General features: G+C 30.3%; 3 protein-coding genes and 1 long non-coding RNA gene across 4 annotated transcripts; 3 read left to right on the top strand and 1 right to left on the bottom strand.

Annotated features, from left to right (window-relative positions):
• Positions 1-1,844: 1,844 nt before the first annotated feature.
• On the top strand, positions 1,845-2,779 carry LOC18021731 (PLAT domain-containing protein 2). The gene is made up of 2 exons (XM_006404606.2): positions 1,845-1,965; positions 2,223-2,779. Exons 1-2 carry the CDS (start codon positions 1,897-1,899, stop codon positions 2,658-2,660), a joined length of 507 nt encoding a protein of 168 aa, XP_006404669.1. The 5' UTR covers positions 1,845-1,896; the 3' UTR covers positions 2,661-2,779.
• A 3,470-nt stretch (positions 2,780-6,249) lies between these two features.
• LOC18021730 (PLAT domain-containing protein 2) lies at positions 6,250-7,095 on the top strand. The gene is made up of 2 exons (XM_006404604.2): positions 6,250-6,373; positions 6,499-7,095. The coding sequence occupies exons 1-2, from the start codon at positions 6,278-6,280 to the stop codon at positions 6,967-6,969; spliced, it is 567 nt and encodes a 188-aa protein (XP_006404667.1). The 5' UTR covers positions 6,250-6,277; the 3' UTR covers positions 6,970-7,095.
• Positions 7,096-8,304: 1,209 nt separating this feature from the next.
• LOC112088248 lies at positions 8,305-9,219 on the bottom strand. Its single transcript, XR_002900420.1, has 4 exons — positions 8,976-9,219; positions 8,809-8,880; positions 8,540-8,694; positions 8,305-8,456 (listed from the first exon to the last, which is right to left on the bottom strand). It is a non-coding gene; the product is annotated as an uncharacterized LOC112088248 (long non-coding RNA).
• A 10,264-nt stretch (positions 9,220-19,483) lies between these two features.
• LOC18021729 (PLAT domain-containing protein 2) lies at positions 19,484-20,549 on the top strand. Its single transcript, XM_006404603.2, has 2 exons — positions 19,484-19,834; positions 19,960-20,549. The coding sequence occupies exons 1-2, from the start codon at positions 19,766-19,768 to the stop codon at positions 20,416-20,418; spliced, it is 528 nt and encodes a 175-aa protein (XP_006404666.1). The 5' UTR covers positions 19,484-19,765; the 3' UTR covers positions 20,419-20,549.
• The last annotated feature ends 709 nt before the right edge of the window (positions 20,550-21,258 follow it).

Here is a 21,258-nt window from a genome sequence, read left to right as displayed (position 1 = left end):
GCCATGCCAATGATTGTATTTGCTAGATTATGTTCACTGTAAAAATATGGTGAGTGCTTTGCTACAACGTTGGTCTCGGTGACTAGATTTCTCTTGAACGCGCAAAAAATTATCATTCTTGAACTTGGTTAGAACCCATCAACCAATGACGGAATTGACATTTGAAGACTCGCCACGGAATACAAGATCAGCCCCTTGTTGATGAATTCGGTGCACGTGATTTGCGGTTGCAATGGATCAAGATAAGCAGTTGACCAAAATAAGGAATATCAAAAGTCAAAACCAGCATAAATAAAATAGTAAAGAGAACATATATTTAAAAATAAATCAAATCCTTCATACCACATAAATTTTCATCCAAGATTGTCGAGGTCTGATTTTTGTACCGAATGCAGTTTCAAAAGCTTTATTTTCATCAAGTTCCTCGTCGCAAACAAAAAACTGAAGATGTTCATTAATATTAAGAAAATAAGATCTTCCGTCCTCCCAAGTATTTGTACCCAAACCCTGGAAAAAGATACAAGGACAAATTAGTAATGTAGAAAACATGGGCACTATCAAAAAGTGGTTACAACAGAAATCAAACCTTGTCGTATTTTATAGTCCATCCGGTTAGATTATCATTGCGGTCTTGTTCTTTCCATTTCTTGTACTCGGGCATTGAGTAAAATGATAAAATACGTCCATACTCATCTGTAGCCTGAGTACAATATGTTCAGGTTTACGCAGTCATCAAAATTCTTTTATCTGCTATATCAAATAGTATAGAATAGTATCTGCTGAGGAAGTTATTCTACTTACCTTCACTAATGGTGTGTCAACTCCTGGAAAATTCTCTTTAACTATTATATATTAGATTATTATTGATGGTTATTATTAATTATGTTTTCTATATATCAACACTTTTTTTTAGTATTCAGTTTTATTATATCGTAAAAAGCATGTGATAAGATGACGAAAATTCATATGCGAAGGTAATGAATTAATGCGTTTGTGTTTGTCTTGGAGAATTATTCTTTGACTCTGTAGTACAGTGAACATGATAGCAATAAGTAAAAATGATTCGATCGAAGTTACAAAAAAAAAAAATTAAAAAAGAATTCCATAGAGCGTAAACTGACACCTCATGCCTATAAAATATATACAAACAAACCATATTTGTGTTGTAATCAGTCCGCCGAGTTAATCACGTGCTCTTAAGGATCCTTCAAAATATTCTTTACTCATCACAACGAAACAAAAAATGGGGCCAGGTTACAACGAAAGGTGACATTTTCAGTGGAAATACACCACGTTTTATTTCATATTATAGAGAATAAAACAAAGCAATACCAAACTTCACTATTGCACTAGTATATAGTACTTTAAAGAAAAAAGGATAGAAAAAACAGTTCTTTTATATCATTCTACTTTTGTCGACATCATATACTTAATTGGACTGATTAGTTTTCATTATTGCACTAGTATCATAATATGTACGAAATGCGTCGAGGTAAAAACAAATATTTACGTGATTTGATTAAGCATGTTAGTCTTCACTCAGCACAATTCACAACTAACCAGAAGTTGCCACGTTAACTTCATACGGTTCTCCAACTACATGATATACATCATGGAGTTGAAAAATATAGTTACCTCATGTAAGTGTAACATACATGATATGTAGTCACATCATGGAGTTAAAAAATTAAACTATAGTTACATCAGGTAACCTACATGACATGATTGAGCATGTTACTCTTCACTCATCACAAGTTCACAACGGACAAGAAAATTCCACGTCAACTTCATACGCTACCGCTACTCATATAATGAAATCTCAAATCTTAAAATCTATTAATAGTTACCCTGGACAGATCAAATATCTCCATTTCTTACACATTCATATCACCAACTATGGCTCGCTGTGACGTTCTCCTCCTCTCTCTCTTCCTCATCGCCGCTGTCTCTGTCGTTGCATTTGCCGTAAGTTCCGCATCACCCTTAGGTAGGTTATGATTGTTTTGCACAGCGACACTAGTTTATGCTTGTTAGGGAAATAGAAAAAAAACACTAGTCGTACGTTTAAAAGATTAGGCTATAAACTTTTTGATCATTTCGCAGGATCGTGAAGTAGATTGCGTCTACACATTCTACCTCGACACTAGTTTATACTTGTTAGGAAAATAAAAACACTTGTCGTCGAAGCAATTAGGTTATAAACTTCTTAATTAATATCGCAGGATCAAGAACCAGACTGCGTCTACACATTCTTCATCGAAACAGGATCGATAAACGGCGCCGGCACAGATTCGATCATAACCGCTATAATCTCCGACAAAACCGGACAGAAGATCGTAATAAGAAACCTAGAAGCATGGGGAGGGTTAATGGGACCAGGTTACGACTACTACGAGAGGGGCAATGTGGACATTTTTAGTGCTACTGAGAAGTGTCTTCCGAGCCCAATATGTTCATTGACTCTGAGATCTGACGGCAGCGGCCTATTCCATGCCTGGTATGTAAACTATGTGCAGCTCACGACCGTCGGATTTCACGCTAACAGCGCACGTCAATACTTCAATGTGGAGCAGTGGCTTGAGTCCGATACGTCTCTAGAAGCAGTACGCAATAACTGCCCGGTTTCGCTGAGGGAGAGTGTCGGTCGGGCCGGGTCTTAGGTCCGTAAAACTCCCTATAAGATCGAATGAATCAATGAAAGAATGTGTGTGTCTTGTCTTGGCCTCTTGAAAATAATGTAAACGATCCGATCGAAATAAAATTGTTGTCTTATGAATGACTCAATTTTTTTTAGCTTAAAACTTAAGTATATAGTTAAACTATACTAAAATATACTATTATTATTATATCAATGAGGTACTTTTTCGATTCTCTAATTCTATGCTAAACTAAATATATAGGAGGACAAATAGTGTCCCTATTTGTTTTGGTCTACAACTCGACATACATTTTACTAGGTTTGAATCTATGTAATTAATGACAGGATACGACCACTAATTCAAACCATTAGGGTTCGAAGTCCACTAATTCTCTCCCGTTCAAACAAATAATTTATTTTCTTGGTGCAAGACAATGACGTAGATGGTGTCTATGCTTACTTTAACTATTGCATAAGTTGGTTTCAAGTGTTTTCATTTCGTTTTGACTCTTTTGAAGTTTTGAGAGTCTCTCCCATTTTTTTGGTAAAATAAGAAAAAAATGATACACTTAGCTAGAGCATAAACAAATAAATGATACCACTTCCATTAGATCAGTCGAAGATGGTACCACATTTTAGGCCTGTTGAAAATCTGAAAAATGAATTAGTCGAAGATATCACTCATCTTAAAAGATTAATCGGATAATAAAGTTCAGACTATATCTTATTATAAAAAAATCGATAATAATATATAGAAATTAAAAAACAGATGAAGAATTTAGCATGAACACTGAAGAACACTGGATCGGTCATGAAGTCGGGTCTAGATCACTTATATGTGCCCTAGCTGCCATTCGCACACAAGGAGCCAGGTCTAAAACACATTCTTTAGACCGGTTTGAAATATATACATATGTTCCATAATTTTTTCTAGGTTTTTTTTTTCTGTTTCGACCAAAAACAATTTAAGACCTATAAATACCTATTTTTAATTATTTTTTAGTTTGTATTAATAACTCTATCACTTTCAATTTTAGTTTGTATAAATAACTCTATCACTTTCAATTGTATTCTTGGGAGAAGATCTCTTCATCACTTTTAACAAATTTGGAGAATATTTATGAACCATCTTATTTATTTATGGAATTTGATTATGGATTCTCTCATATCTATTTGATCATGATTCTTTTTTTTCTCTTTCTGTACTTTTAGTCTGTGAGTACAATACTTTGTTGGATTCTTTAGTTTTGTTGTTAAATGTTGCATACCAAAAAAAAAAATCGTGTGGCTCATGGATTCCTAAAATTCTGAATTTTGATTGTATCAAACACAACAAATGCAATTAAAGAATTAAGAGACAAGATCTCGAGCGTCTCTAAACATTTTAGGCCTGTTTGAAAATCTGAAAAATGAATTAGTCGAAGATATTACTCATCTTAAAACATTAATCGGATAATAAAGTTCAGAATATCTCTTATTATAAAAAAATCAATAATAATATATAGAAACTAGAGCATAAACAGATGAAGAATTTAGCATGAACTTTGAAGAACACTGGATCGGTCATGAAGTTGGGTCTAGATCACTTACATGTGCCCTAGCTGCCATTCGCACACAAGGAGCCAGGTCTAAAACACATTCTTTAGACCGGTTTGAAATATATATAGATGTTCCATAATTTTTTCTAGGTTTTTTTTTTCTGTTTCGACCAAGAACAATCTAAGACCTATAAATCTTTCAATTTTAGTTTGTGTAAATAACTTTATAACTTTCAATTGTATTCTTGGGAGAAGATCTCTTCATCACTTTTAACAAATTTGGAGAATATTTATGAATCTTCTTATTTTTATGAAATTTGATTATGGATTCTCTTATATCTATTTGATCATAATTCTATTTGATCATCATTCTTTTTTTTTCTGTAGTTTTAGTCTGTGAGTACAATACTTTGTTGGATTCTTTAGTTCTGTTGTTAAATGTTGCATACCAAAAAAAAAAATCGTGTGGCTCATGGATTCCTAAAATTCTGAATTTTGATTGTATCAAACACAAAAGCAATTAAAGAATTAAGAGACAAGATCTCGAGCGTCTCTAAACAAATTGTTAGTCCATTTTTGGGCTTAGGGTGACAAGATCTCAAGCGTCTCTACACGATAATGATAATGGGAGTAAGAAATTTACAACGCAATCTAACCCCTTTAAATGCAGAACTCGAGATTCTAATCTAGGTCATGCATTGTATGTTTGATAACAATTAGATGATAGTAATATTTGCAACCGACTGTTCTAAGTTGGTGAAAGTAATATCTAAACCAAATGAATGGTAAGTTTTTGCTTTACATTTAAAGGAATACATGAAGAATAAGGAAAAGTTTACTTTTTACACTCTTTCATTTTGTTTCACATACGAAAAATATGAAAGCGGACAACCTTGTACGAAGTACTTGCGTCCAACGTCAAGATGTTATGTATGTAAATTTGGTATTTCTGGTTTGGATTACTGAACCGTTTTAGGTGTTTAGGCTGTAAAAAAAAGCAGTTGTCCATTTATATTTTTTGAAAATTATTATTATTATTATCGAAATAATCATTATTAATTCTGTTTTCTATATATCAATATTTTTTTTAGTATTCAGTTTTATTATATCGTAAAAATCATGGTTTCTTACAGCTCCAAGATAAGAGGACGAAAATTCATATGCGAAGGTAATGAATGCGTTTGTGTTTGTCTTCGAAAATTATTCTTTGACGACTTTAAATTATAGTGATCATGAAAGCGAATTATTCTTTCACTTTGTAGTATAGTAAACATGATAGCAATAAGGAAAAATGATTCGATCGAATAAAATTTGTGAGTAACAAAAAAAAAATTCCATATGTTGGAGCGTAAACTGACACCTCATGCCTATAAAATATATAGAAACAAACCATATTTGTTTTGTAATCAGTCCGCCGAGTTAATCACGTTCTCATTGGATCCTTGAAAATATTCTTCACTCATTACAACGAAACAAAAAATGGGGCCAGGTTACAACTACAACGAAAGGTGACATTTTCAGTAGAAATACACCACGTTTTATTTCATATTATAGAGAATAAAACAAAGCAATACCAAACTTCACTATTGCACTAGTATATAGTACTTTAAACAAAAGAGGATAGAAAAAACAGCTCTTTTATATCATTCTACTTTTGTCGACATCATATACTTAATTGGACTGATTAGTTTTCATTATTGCACTAGTATACGAAATGCGTCGAGGTAAAAACAAATATTTACGTGATTTGATTAAGCATGTTACTCTTCACTCAGCACAATTCACAACGAACAAGAAGTTGCCACGTTAACTTCATACGGTTCTCCAACTACATGATATACATCATGGAGTTGAAAAATATAGTTACCTCATGTAAGTGTAACATACATGATATGTAGTTACATCATGGAGTTAAAAAATTAAACTATAGTTACATCATGTAACCTACATGACATGATTGAGCATGTTACTCTTCACTCATCACAAGTTCACAACGGACAAGAAAATTCCACGTCAACTTCATACGCTACCGCTACTCATATAATGAAATCTTAAGTCTTAAACTCTATTAATAGTTACCCTGGACAGATCAAATATCTCCATGTCTTACACATTCATATCACCAACTATGGCTCGCTGTGACGTTCTCCTCCTCTCTCTCCTCCTCATCGCCGCTGTCTCTGTCGTTGCATTTGCCGTAAGTTCCCTTAGGTTATGATTGTTTTACACAGCGACACTAGTTTATGCTTGTTAGGGAAAAAAGAAAAAACACTAGTCGTACGTTTAAGAGATTAGGCTATAAACTTCTTGATCATTTTGCAGGATCGTGAAGTAGATTGCGTCTACACATTCTACCTCAAAACCGGTTCCTTGGATGGTGCCGGCACAGATTCGATCATAAGCGCTAATATCTCCGACAAAGCCGGACAAGAGATCGTGATAAAAAACCTAGTGACATGGGGTGGGTTAATGGGACAAGGTTACGACTACTTCGAGAACGGTAACGTGGACATTTTCAGTGGTAAGGAGAGGTGTCTTCCAAGCCCAGTATGTTCGTTGTCTCTGACCTCTGATAACTCCGGCCACAAGCCCGCCTGGTATGTTGAGTACGTGGAGTTCACGACTTCCAAAGTTCGCGCTGATTCCACGTATCAATACTTCAATGTGTCGCAATGGCTTTCGACCGATTTTCCGCCGTATAACCTCACTGCCGTACGGAAAAATTGTCCGGTTTCACTTAGTGAGGGTGTCGGTCCGGTCGGATCTGATCAGATCAGTATGAATCTCTCTTAGATCGTATGAATCAATAATTGAAGGTGGGTCTCTTGGAGAATTGTTCTATGTTTTTGTGAACTGTGAACGTGTGTGATGGCAATAATGTAAACTATCCAATCGAATAAAATTTTACTCCCTATGATATTCTAATTGGAATTACAACTCGATCCTTATTTTTATTAATTTTTCTACTTACATTTTCTCTTTGAAATAATTAAAATGATAAAGGTAAAATAGAATAAATGACAATACTCTTAAATGGCAGAAAATCCAGTTTTTAAGACAAGTAAAACATCCTTTTGTAAAAGTCCCAACAATAACATTAGTTAAAATGAAAAATTGAAGTCAGTTCTCACCAATACAAGCATAAGCATGTGAATTTCTTGATGTACTAAAATTTGTTTGGGCTCAAGGGTGCAGATACGGATGGTTTGAAAGTGACAGTAAGGAGTTAGTTATGATGGTTAATCGAAGAGAAGAAAATCTCGATATTGATAATATTTTATATAATATTCGTCACTGGGTGACCAAGCACCCTCTTGCTCTTTGGGTCATGTTTATAGAGAGCGAAATGAAAGGACAGATATTTTATCAAAGGATGGTTGCTAGTTAGTCCATTACAGATTTGGAAATGCTGATTGTTTTTGGAGAAGTTGTAGGTATCTCATTCTTGAGGTTTTAAGGCTAGCTTCGAGATGATGATTGTGTCAACAATGATGAGAACTCTAGTTCTTTGGAGATACGGTAAAATGGGGTGGTCCTCTTTTCAATGTGCGACTGCTGCTTTCCCATCCAGTTTTGTTTTGGCTTTTATTTTTTATCTCTGACTTCTGATAACTCCGGCCACAAGCCTATCTGGTATGTTGAGTACGTGGAGTTCACGACTTCCATAGTTCACGCTGATTCCATGTATCAATACTTCAATGTATCGCAATGGCTTTCGACCGATTTTCCGCCATATAACCTCACTGCCGTACGGAACAATTGTCCGGTTTCACTTAGTGAGGGTGTCGGTCCGGTCGGGTCTGATCAGATCAGTATGAGTCTCTCTTAGATCCTATGAATCAATAATTGAATGTGGGTCTCTTGGAGAATTGTTCCATGTTCTTGTGAACCGTGAACGTGTGATGGCAATAATGTAAACTATCCGACTGAATAAAATTTTACTTCCCTATGATTCTAAGAGCATCATTATCCCTGTAACCCTTAATGGGTTTCTTAACAATTTTTTATTATTAATTATGGGTTAAGAACTCTTATTTAGAAACCTCATGCTTTTAATGGTCCATTGGTAGTTAAAAAGGAAACCAATTTTGGATTTATGCACTTACGACATGATGAAAAGAGGAAGAAGTTCGGTTAAAGCTTGGTAATTTTTAGTTTTGGGGTCTACTTGCATATCAAGGTTTCCAAGAACACAAAGCAACGCAAACGCTCCAATACTGAATCCCATAAAAAGAACTTGTCTGTAACCGAGTTCAGTTCCTTGCTTGAACCCAAATAAGCTGCAAGAACAACGACAAAGAATAAAAAAGTCTAAGAATCACGTTTCACATTAAAATCCTCAAATTAGCAAAGTAAGTTTTACCTATAAAGAGGGAACATAGTGATCATGTAATCTTTGTAGCTTTCCTTTTGAAAGATTCCAAGATGTAATCTCAAGATGTTCATTCCTTTTCTTCTGTTACCATTTGCGAAATGCTTTATGAATGTAGCTTAAACACGCTGTATCAGTTTCATAAGCTGTGACATAAAAGAAGCAAGAGAAGATCAATGCAAGGATCAAAACAGAGTAATAATCAATGAAGGTAATTATCTAATTTAGATCGAATTTAAGAAAGAACTAGTCAAGCTCACATCATCAGAGCTTCCGAGGTACGAACTATCAACCATTTTTATGTAAGGCTTGGAAGATTTTCTCCAAGTTATCTGTGAATGTAATTTTGTTGAACACCTTTCAGTCGTGAGAACATACTCTTTCAAAACTCTAAAATCAAAAAGTTTCTGTTCAAACCAAATCCTACCTTATCATACTTCTTCAAAATCTTCGAGAACGCCAACACATTTAGAAAGCTGCGTATACTTCGATATAATCAATAAATCAAAATTTCGACAAATTCAATGCTTGATTATCAAAAGGAGAAGAATGATGATTTGGTCACGGAGATACGATGATTTCGAAAGGAGAAGAATCGACCCGGAGGAGGCGGGCATCGTGCAGGAGATAGCGTGGGAGATAAGGATGAATCGTGGCGGTGATGATTTGGTCGGCGGAGAGAACGAGAAATTAGAGAAAAATGGTCGAGACAGCAGAAATTTGGTCGACCAAAAATGGTCGAGACTAAAATTTTTTGTCCAAGAGATTGTCAAGCCAATCTGTAACTGACAGGCGTTCTATAAGAATCGATCCTTGATGGTCCCAAATAAGAATCGTTTCCTAATAAATTTGAGCTTTAATCAATAATTTTTTTTTTTTTTGGACTAAAAAACCATCCTAAATCCTGCGATAATAATGGTCTAATTATTTAGAATTACAACTCGATCCTTATTTTTATTAATTTTTCTACTTATTTTTTCTCTTTAAAATAATTAAAATGATAAAGGTAAAATAGAAAAATGAGTCTACTCTGAAATTTTTGGTACAAGGAGGGCTTTCATCATGATCTATCATATCAAGGTTAAAGGCTCTATCACAATGGTGTCAGGCAAAACCGTTAATCGTAGATCTTTATAAACAGGTAGAATTGTCGTTCGTAAAAATCATTCTCATAGTTTGTAATGGATAATTTTTCCAAACGATTAAAAAGGAAAATTGACAAATACTAAAAGCTAGTTTTTAAGACCAATAGAACATCCGTTTGTGAAAGTCCCAACAATAACATTAGTTAAAATGAAAAATTGAAATCAGTTCTCAGTTCTCAGTTCTCACCAATACAAGCAGAAGCATGTGGATTTCTTGATGTACTAAAATTTGTTTGGGCTCAAGAGTGCAGACACGTATGGTTTGAAAGTGACAATAAGGACTTCACCAAAAAAAAAAAGAACAAGAGCTTAGTGTTTTTTTATGGGCCACCGGCCACATGGCAAAGAATGAAGATGAAGTTGAAGTTGAAAGTGACAATAAGTAATACGTTTCCTTCAAAAAGTTTTTTTCAGTCGCTTTGGATTTTCAACTGATACGTTTCCTTCAAAAGTTTTTTTCAACTTCCATCTTTCAGAATGAGATAATTGTTTATTAGATAGAGATCGATAAAGTATTACTTCATAACACCTGGCATTGAACTGAGTTAAATATTATGAAATATTAGAAATGAATCCCTTTTGCTATGAGTTGAAGGGCCTTGGGAAGATCATTACTAGATTAAAACTATACGAATCATCACTAGTGTCTTATTTTACTGTAATTTGCATCTTCTTTACTTTGATGCAGGCTTTTCCCCAAGGGCCTAAGATTCCTTATGTCTTACTTGTGTATGAGGCTGAAGAGTTTTGTAATCTTGTTGCTAATGAAAGGCTTCTAGAAAACATCTCAAGAGTTCAGGACCAATACCCATCTTATACGGTGTGCGGCCTCACCAATAAGTTAATGTCCTACGTAAAGAAAAGGGAAGTTTGATAAAGCAAATTTGTATTGATTCAGTGTTCCATCCTGAAACTGAAAAACCGATTTTAGGGAAAAGGAAGAGTACAAGAAACCGGGAAACTGGAGACGGCCTCATATCGATGAGATACTGTAGTACCTTATGAGCATGTTATTTGAAAAAAAAAAACATCTTTGTTGCTCTTTTGTTTGACTTCTTAAACGTACTTACTCTTGTGGTATTTTGATGTTTATTATACAGTTACTTGCAAAATTAACTACTCAATATGTTAGAGTACATTCCAGACACTGTGTAGACGAGGCTGAGGTCGCTGAACATGTTGTCGGTTTAACAAGCAGTCTAGCCTCTTGCCAGTTCAGGTACCAATATCATGACGGATAATAGTTTCAATTTCTTTCCCCAAATTACTAAGTTGGTTTGGAGGATCCCTTTAAACTAATCACCTCTTGATGGAAACCCATGAATTCCAAATCACATCACTGATCACTGACTTAATGCAATAAAGCTCTAAAGCTTATCACTGACTTAATGCAATAAAGCTCTAGAGATAAAAATTATATGCAATCAATTATATTTATAGAGATATAAATTTTATATTTTAGTGTTTTAATAATATATTAAAAATATAATAGTGTTCATCTAATATTTTTTATGTAAATGAGGTTTTAACGGTTTTGTTTTGAATCTATATAATTTAACATTTTAAAATTTAATCTTTTTCTTCTCTTGTTTAACCAATACAAATTTTTATTTTAATATATTTATTTAAAATATAACTAATAAATAAAAAATTTGCTTTGAGATTAACAACAACTTTAAATTTGAAGCTAAAACAATATTTGAGTATAAAATAAATAAAATCACACAAAATTTGTGAAGTAAATATATTTTTGTTAATTGGTTTTTTTAAATTTTAAATAATTTTTCAATGATTATACATTATCTCTTCTAATAAGAATGAAATATTTTTTCATCATGTTCACTTTTCTTCTTGTTATATATATTTTTTAAATGGATATATCTTATTTATTTATTTTATTAATTTTTGTATGATTATAATCAGTTTCATCACATGCATTCTTACTTCTTCTAATTATAATTAAGTAGGCAAAAACCAGTATAATTTTAATACATACAAATTTTAAAAAATAAAATAACAAATTGAACAACTCAAAACTAAGAACTTCTACATTAATCTGTAGTAATTCCAAATCGAATATACAAAATATAATTTTTTCGATCATTTTTACATAATATATTACATGAGATTATGTAGAAATATGTTTTTCATAGGTGAAAAATTTAGATGAATATAAATCATAATAATTAGTTATTTAAAATTCTTTGTGAAAAGCTTTGAAATCAAGTAATTTAAACTTGTATAAGAAGCATATATTTTTTATAGATAATAAATTAAATTTCTAATTTAAACAATTATAATGAAGATTTTAATATCATGTTGTTTTTTTTTTGTTAATAGAGATTTCTTTATTTTTAATTTATTTTCTTAACCATAATATTAGAATTAAGAAACTTTTTTTAATTTACTGTTTTGATATATACAAATAAAATTAAATTTTTAAATGCTGATCTGGATGCCGTGAAAATAATATAGCTTTAATTGTTATTAATAATAGAATAATATTAATTAATAATTTTTCATTTATAGTTTTGTATTAACAATGTAATTTTATAATTTAGACATTTTTAATTTTAGTTATTGATGTAGACTAATAAAATTGACCCTTTAAATCATATGTGGATGTCCTTAAAGGCATATAGCTTCAACTTTTATTTTTTAATAAATATATTTTTTGTTAACAATATAATTTTAATTTTGGAGATTTACTTAATTTTAGATATTGATGTGGACCAATAGAATTGAATTTTTAAATCATATGTGGACATTCTTAGAGGCATATAGGTTTAACTTTTATTAGTAATATATTTAGAAATCAAAGCTGGAAGATCTCACACAAGAGACATTGCGGCAAGTGATTTTGATATCTCCTCCTTGTTTTGAGGCTTACGAAATGTATTCCGATGCTGCTTGATCAGCTAACTGTTACCTTTGTGGTTCAAGTTGCGTTTTTAAAACCCATCATATGCCATATTATTTCAAAAATTTCCTCAGATACACCAATCTCCTTCATCTTAATGATAGAATATTTTTCTCTATTTTCAGTGCTTCGTTTTTCAAAAATGTCGAGTATCAATTACTTGACATGTTTCTTGGATTGCTTGGAATTTATCATTTCTCAAATTTAGTGGCCAAGCTTTGAAGATTTTATGGTTTCTTTTTTAATATTAAATCAGCTTGTATTGGCTTTGATTATATCTCTTTTTATTATATTCTTTTTAAATTAGCTAATAACTAAACTTATAGTTTAGTCAAGTTGGTTATTTTACGTAGTAATGACTCATTTTTAGTGAAACTTAACTCTATTTTTTTTTTAATTTGAAATGGTTGCACACACAGAAAAAAAAAACTTAAAATTTATAATAGTTATATGACAAAATTTGGATGCTAATGTAAGAGTCTCTAAATATGTGTGTACACATCTAATTTAAATTTAAAATTTTCTATTTTAAAATTTTTTATTTTAGTTTTTTATTATTAATAATTTTTTATATATAATTTATTTATCTTAAATAATTTTTAAAAACAATAATAATATTTTTTAATTTTTTAATTTTCAATGTTGAGGTGAACCAATAAAAAAAATTATAGAATTTCTTTATTCAGCAATAATATTAGAATTTGTAAACTTTCTTGATTTTGAATGTTGATGTGGACCAATAAAATTGTCTTTTAAAATCATATGTGGACACCATCTAAGTAATCTCTTTCTCTATTTTTAGTGATTTGTCAAAAATGTCGTGATATTGGTCTTTCTTCCTTGTTTTGAGGTTTATCAAATGTATTCGGATGCTGTTTGGTCAGCTAATTGTTACATTTGTGGTTAAAATCATGTTATTAAAACTCCATCAGATGTCATGTTATTTCCAAAATCTTCATTGGATATCGTAGTCTTCTTCGTCTTAATGACATAACCTCTTTCTCTATTTTCAGTGCTTCGTTTTTCAATAGTGTCAAGTATCAATCACATGACATGTTTCTCGTTTATCATTTTTCTCAAATTTATCATTTTTCATTTTTCTCATTTCGATGATATGTTTTGCATAAAAACAATTAGATGAATATAAATCATAAATATTAGTTATTTAAAATTCTACATGAAAAGCTTTAAAATCAAGTAACTTAAACTTGTATAAGTAGCATATATTTTTTTATAGATAATAAATTAAATTTGTGATTTAAACAGTGATAATGAAGATTTTAACATCATGTTGGTTTTTTTGGTTAATAGAGATTGTTTTATTTATTAATATATTTTTTTAACCATAATATTAGAATTATGAAACTTTTTTAATTTATAATTTTAATATATAAGAATAAAAATAAATTTTTAAATGCTGATGTGGATGCCTTGAAAATAATATAGTTTTAACTGTCATTAATAATAGAATAATTTTAATTAATAATTTTTCTTATATTATTTTGTATTAATAATGTAATTTCATTATTAGAAAAAAAAAATAATTTTAGTTATTGATGTGAAATAATAAAATTGACCTTTTAAATCTTATGTGGATGTCCTTAGAGGCATATAGCTTCAACTTTTATTTTTGTTTAAATATATTTGTTTGTTAACAATATAATTAAAAAATTTACAAATTTTCTTAATTTTAAATATTGATGTGGACCAATAGAATTAAATTTTTAAATCATATATGGACATTTATAGAGGCATATAGCTTTAACTTTTATTAGTAATAGATTTACAAATTAAAACTAGAAAATCTCATACGAAGCCCATTACGGCACGTGATTTTAGCCTCTCCTCTTTGTTTTAAGGCTTATTGAATGTTTTCAGATGCTGCTTGGTCAGCTAATTGTTAGAGGCATATAGCTTCAACTTTTATTTTTCTTTAAATATATTTGTTTGTTAACAATATAATTTAAAAATTTACAAATTTTCTTAATTTTAAATATTGATGTGGACCAATAGAATTGAACTTTTAAATTATATATGGATATTTTTAGAGGCATATAGCTTTAACTATTATTAGTAATAGATTTAGAAATTAAAACTGGAAAATCTCACACGAGACCCATTGCGGCAAGTGATTTTAGCCTCTCCTCTTTGTTTTAAGGCTTATCGAATGTTTTCAGATGCCGCTTGATCAGCTAATTGTTACTTTTGTGGTGCAGGTTGGGTTGTTAAAACCCATTCAGATGCTATGTTATTTCAAAAAATTTCCTCAGATACCTTAGTCTTCTCTGCTATGTTCTTTTCTCTATTTTCAGTGCTTGGTTTTTCAAAAGTGTCGAGTATCAATCATTTAACATGTTTCTCGGATTGCTTGAAATTTATTATTCTTTTCAAATTTAGTGGCCAAGCTTTGGAGATTTTACGGTTTCTTTTTCAATATTAAAGTGGTTTGTAGTGCTTTTGTTTATATCTCCTTTCATTATATTTTTTATAATTTAGCTAATAACTAAACATATAGTTTAGTCAAGTTTTTTCTAGTAGTGGTTTCGTTTATATCTACTTTCATTGTATTCTTTTTAATTTAGTTAATAGTTAAACATATAGTTTAGTCAAGTTAGTTCTTTTACGTTGTAATGACTCATATTTTAGTGAAACCTTACTCTATATTTTGTTTTTGTTTATTTTACATGGTTGCACACACAGATAAAAAAAAAAACTTAAAAATTATTATAATTATGTGACAAAAAAATTGGATGCTAATGTAAGAGTCTCTAAATATGTGTGTATATAACTAATTTAAATTAAAAATTTCTATTTTAATATTATTTATTTTAATTTATTATTAATATCAATTTTATATATAATTTCTTTACTTTTAATAATTTTAAAAACAATAATAGAATTTGGAAATTTTTCAATTTACAATGTTGAGGTGGACTAATAAAAAATGTATACAAATATTTTTCAATTTTCAATGTTGAGGTAGAACAATAAAAAAAAATTATTGGACCAATAAACTTTCTTAATTTCTTTTTTCAGCAATAATATTACAATTTGTAATTTTTTTTTAATTTTGAATATTGATGATGACCAATAAAATTGATTTTTTTAAATCCTATGTGGATATCTTCATAATTTTTTTTTCAGCAATAATATTACAATTTGTAAAATTTCTTTATTTTTGAATGTTGTTGTAGACCATTAAATTGATTTCTTAAATCTTATATGGACACCTTTAGAAGCATCTAGCTTCAATTTTTATTAATACTAGGAGAGAACCCGCACATATGCGCGGATATTGTTTTAATTTATATTTTAAATTATACATTTTTAGAATTTTTTTTGAATTACATTTTTACCATCATTTTTTCGTTTAAAATATTTATATTTTCTTCGATTTCTTCTAGATGATACCCTATTTGTAATCTCTTCGACATAAGTTATGCCAAATAATCCGATTTTTCTCCTACGGTAATGAGAGACTAAAGATCTACTATTTTAATTTAAGTATAAAAACGTAATATTTCATAGAAAAATTTACCATTTTGAGTTTTTTTTGTTATATATATTTTATTGATATATTTAAAATAAATTTAAATTTTATTTATTTAAATATTTTTGTTCATATACATATTAATATTTATTAATGTGCTTTAATGTTTTTCTTTAAATGTGATTAATTAAATGTTTTTCTTTAAATGTAATTAATTATTTATTTTATTAAGATTTTAGATGGACAGGTGGCGCTTTCTCCAATGCTGATGTGGTAAGCAGCTGGAGAAAGTTGGCCAAGTTTTATATATAAAATAAAATATATATATATATATATTGTTAAACATCAATACATTTATTAATTATTCAGTTTTATTATTTCCTAAAAATCATGGTTGACTGTTATTAACTCATCAACAAAAAACCTTTTTTGCCGAGAACAAACTTGTAAAAAGAAACAATACTTGTTTGCTAAGAATAAACTTACAGCAACAATAAACTTGTTTTTCTTTTTTTTTTAAAAAAATCAGAAACAATACTTTTTATAAAGTGTACAAAAAATTACACAATATATACGATAAATTTTAGAAATATTTAAAAGAGTTTATTACACTGAAAGGCATTTTCTTGACTTTTTCTTACAAGATAGGCACTTTAAGCTTTTAGGTGATTTTTTTATTTTTTTTACTGTTCACACCATTTTAATCCGAAATTATCCCTGATGTTCACAATAAAAGTGGATGTGAACTAGTGGATAACGGATTAAACCCAAATTTAAAAGCATTAATTATTTTCCCCATCTCTTTTTTTGTATTTTTTATATTATAGAAGATATAAAACTATATTTTTGATTAGAATGAATTATAATTTAATTTTGTCATTGTTTTAAGATCCTTTATGCTATAGTTTATTTATCAAACAAAAAACTTTTCAAATAATCTTTATAAATTTTTTTAAAAAAAAATCAGAAGTCTCTTTAGATATTCATTCACAAAATAAGATGTGGATGATGTATGAAGGACATATAACATTGACACGATTACATGAATTAGTTTTAATTGATATATTCGATGTGGATATACATTTTACATTGTCCACAACATGAGCATGATTGTGTGGATATGTTTTTATTGATATATTCGATATAAATATACATTTTACATTGTCTATAACATATCCACATGATCATGTCCATGTTATGGACAATGTAAAATGTATATCCACATCGAATATATAAATGAAGACATATCCACGCAATCGTGTCCATGTTATATGTCCATCATGCATCATCTACATCTTGTTTTGTGAATGAATATCTAAAGAAATTTCTGATTTTTTGAATTTTTTATAAATGTTATTTGAAAAGTTTTTTGTTTGATAAATAAAATATAGCATAATGGATTTTAAAATAATGACAAAATAAAATTAGAATTCATTCTAACAAAAAAAATTGTCTTATATCTTGCATAATACAGAAAAATACAAAATAAGACAGAAAGGGAAAAATAATTATTGTTTTTAAAATATGGGTTTAATCCAGTATCCACGAGTTTGCATCCACTTTTATCTTATCGTGATCACTAGAGACAATTTCGGAATAAATAGTAAAAAAGTTATCTAATAGCTAAAAATGCCTCATAGTGTTATATGAGTTTGAAAAAAAATGTATTTTAATGTACTTGTCTTTATTTAAAAACATAGGTGTAGCTGTAAGATAAGAGGACGAAAATATATGCGAAGGAAATGATATGATTGAGCATGTTAATCCCAAGTCTCAAACTTTATATATAGTTGGACAGATCAAATCTCATTTCTTACACTCATATCACCAAACTATATATTGCTCGTTGTGACGTTCTCCTCCACTCTCTCCTCCTGATTGCCACCGTCTCTGTCGTTGCATTCGCCTTGTAGGTTCCCTAAATGTCATCATTATCCTTGGATTCTGATTCTTTTGCCCAGCGACACTAGTAACAGAGTTGAGACTTGAGATTTCAATTGTAATGTGTGATGGCATTTTCTGGTCCGTTGTGGATTATATCATGTATGCTACATGATGTAACTATATTTTTTTCCTCCATGTATCTCAACATGTTATGATGCTAGTGCAGTTAAAAAAAAAAATACTATCCAGTCCAATATAGATAAATTTTGATATAACTTAATCGAAATGATCGAGAATCCGATGGATTGGCTTGCTTTCGTTTTGGATTTAGACATTTGCCAGATTTAAAAAAAACTTTTGAGTTTTTCAGCATTGTTCATATATTTCGGGTGTTAAATATCTGAGCCGATTATCTTAGAAAAAAGGTTCAAAATGCAATAAATCTTATTCTCTCATATAAGTCAGACAGTATCGGTAAGAGTGGTTCCTCAAAATCATCTTTTCACCAAATAAAACATAACTTAATCAGATGAATAGCCGAAAAAAATAAATTTTGATATATTACTATTTTTACAATGAATAATGCATTAATTAATTTTTTAGATCACATAATAATTAATGGGAAAATAATAGGAAATATATATGTTTTGTTTTGTTTATGTAAATATATAAATTTACTATATAATTAAGTTAATTATCTTAAAAAAATAGAAAGATAAAAGAACTGTTTTTCCATACTACGAAACAAATATAGTTTGGTATTCTTTTGTTTTATTCTCTATCATATAAAAACGTGGAAAATGCTACCTTTCGTTGTAGTTTTAACCTGACCCCATTTTTTGGTTCGTTGTGATGAGTAGTATGTTAAAGGATCCTACTACCACGTGATCAATTCGGTCCATTGATTACGAACAAAAAAGAAGATCAACGCACTAAAAGATTTTTCCAGTTTAATATTGCTATCAGATCCGATCTTTGGCTAAATCTAGTAAAGCAATAGTTTAATAAAGCAATATTTTTAAGGCTCATATTAGCTAGATATTAATTTACGTGTGTGGCATGTGATGTTGATTCTTATATATATGCGATGGGGAATTGGGATTGAAATTGAATCATTGAACGTGTTCTTTGTCGTATTGTGAACGTGTGATAGCAAATTATTTAAACGGATAAATTTGGATTTGTTTCGTAATCAGTCCGCCAAGTTAATCACGTACTTGTTGTAGGATCCTTTAACATACCCTTCAATCATCACAACGAACCAAAAATTGGGCCAGGTTATAACTAGTTAACTACTACGAAAGGTAGCATTTTGCACGTTTTTATATCATGTAGAATAAAACAAACAATACCATACTATACTTGTTTCATATTATTTATAAAAAAGAGAGTGAAAAGACAGTTCTTTTATCATTATATTTTGCTAAACATCTACTTAATTTACATAGCAACTTTCTATTCAATAAAAAAATATAGCAAACTTATATAATAATCACATCATTATATGTTTGTCATAACATATATAATTTTCTTAAATTTCCTATTAATTATTATGCGGTTTCATGCATTATATAATATTTTCTTCATTTCGTAAAAATACTACTATAAAAATTATTTATATTGGATTCATTAGTTTTCTTTAATTGTACTACTGTCATAATTGAAATCTAAAAGTCTCGAACTCTATAAATAGTAGCCTTTAGCTCCTAAAATGTTGAAGTAGATGCAGTTTATACTAAAAGATCAAATCTAAATTTCTTACATTCATATCACCAACTATGGCTCGCTGTGACGTTCTCCTCCTCTGTATCCTCCTTATCGCCACCGTCTCTGTCGTTGCATTCGCCGTAAGTTTTCCCCATTTTCATCATCATTCCTCGATTACGATTAATTCTTTTGGCCAGCGACAATAATTTACGTTATAAATTAGGCTGTAAACTTCTATTAATTATTTGTTTTCTCAATTTCGCAGGATCGTGAACCACAATGCGTCTACACATTCTACATCCAAACAGGATCGGTGAAAAGCGCTGGCACAGATTCGATCATAAGCGCTATACTCACCGACAAATCCGAACAAGAGATCGTGATAAAAAACCTAGTGACATGGGGTGGGTTAATGGGACCAGGTTACGACTACTTCGAGAACAGCAATGTGGACATTTTCAGTGCGAAGGAGAAGTGTCTTCCGAGCCCAATATGTTCATTGAATCTGACCTCTGACGGCACCGGACAATACCCAGCCTGGTTTGTAAACTACGTGGAGCTCACGACGGTCGGACTTCACACTGACAGCAAGCGTCAATACTTTGATTTTGAGCAATGGCTTGAGTCCGATACGTCGCTAACTGCCGTACGCAATAACTGTCCCGTTTCGCTGAGGGAGAGTGTTGGTCGGGTCGTGCCTGAGGTCCAGAAAACTCTCTCTTAATGAATGAAAAAAAATGAATGTGTGTTTTGGAGACTTGTTATTACTCCTACTGTGAACTTATGTCGGCAATAATGTAAGCTCTCAGTTAAAAAAAAATAAAAAATAATAATAATGTCACTGATTAACTGATGCAGAGATTAACTGATTAACATCATGGCCTTAGAAGTATTCTAAATATCTTTATTATTTATTTTATTTAGATAATTTTGTTTTGTTGTTTTAATTTTTTTGAATGTTTTAAAATTTATTATAAATAAGTCGTTTAAACATCTTATTGTATTCAGTTTTAGATTGATAAATAAAATAGAAAGATTCTTTTATTTCTTGTATTTGATTTGATTAAATTCATCAGAACAAAAAGCCGGTCTCAAGCGATTCTTCGAATTCTTTGATTGAGAAATAGATCATTTATCGAATCTCTTGATTGAGTTGACAGGTCTCTAGAAATTCTATCGAATCTCTAGATTAAACTTGGATAAAGCTTTCGCTATATCAGTTAGTACAGCGTTAAGCTGGATAAACTTGAAAATCATTGATTCATTAGAAATGGCCATTCGACAAGGACTTAATGAACCTAAATTCAAACGAGGGTTTTTGATATACGATAACAATAAAGAGATAAATTGAAAAGTTCCAGATTTATTCAATTAATCAAAAGCTACTTTACAAATAAATCTCACAGCTCTTAAATAAGTAAAGCAATCACAATAACCCTAAACTAAACATATTAAGCTAACGTAAAAACACCTAAAAAACACAACAGACATAAAACCCAAGCAAGATATAAACTAATACGATGAAAGTCTTTAAGTCGTGATTGATGTGAACATGCGCAGCATC

The sequence above is a fragment of the Eutrema salsugineum genome, unplaced genomic scaffold (genome assembly GCF_000478725.1).
Source record: "Eutrema salsugineum unplaced genomic scaffold, Eutsalg1_0 scaffold_15, whole genome shotgun sequence".
In the NCBI taxonomy this organism is placed as follows: domain Eukaryota; kingdom Viridiplantae; phylum Streptophyta; class Magnoliopsida; order Brassicales; family Brassicaceae; genus Eutrema; species Eutrema salsugineum.
The sequence above is the reverse complement of the archived record's forward strand: the minus strand, read 5'-3'. Positions and strand labels throughout refer to the sequence as shown.

Excerpts from the sequence above, each read along its gene's own strand:
- LOC18021731 (XM_006404606.2), top strand. The coding sequence starts at position 1,897 with ATGGCTCGCTGTGACGTTCTCCTCCTCTCTCTCTTCCTCATCGCCGCT. Across the intron at positions 1,966-2,222 it reads TCTCTGTCGTTGCATTTGCC|GATCAAGAACCAGACTGCGT; the intron begins GTAAGTTCCGCA and ends TTAATATCGCAG.
- LOC18021730 (XM_006404604.2), top strand. The coding sequence starts at position 6,278 with ATGTCTTACACATTCATATCACCAACTATGGCTCGCTGTGACGTTCTC. Across the intron at positions 6,374-6,498 it reads TCTCTGTCGTTGCATTTGCC|GATCGTGAAGTAGATTGCGT; the intron begins GTAAGTTCCCTT and ends ATCATTTTGCAG.
- LOC18021729 (XM_006404603.2), top strand. The coding sequence starts at position 19,766 with ATGGCTCGCTGTGACGTTCTCCTCCTCTGTATCCTCCTTATCGCCACC. Across the intron at positions 19,835-19,959 it reads TCTCTGTCGTTGCATTCGCC|GATCGTGAACCACAATGCGT; the intron begins GTAAGTTTTCCC and ends TCAATTTCGCAG.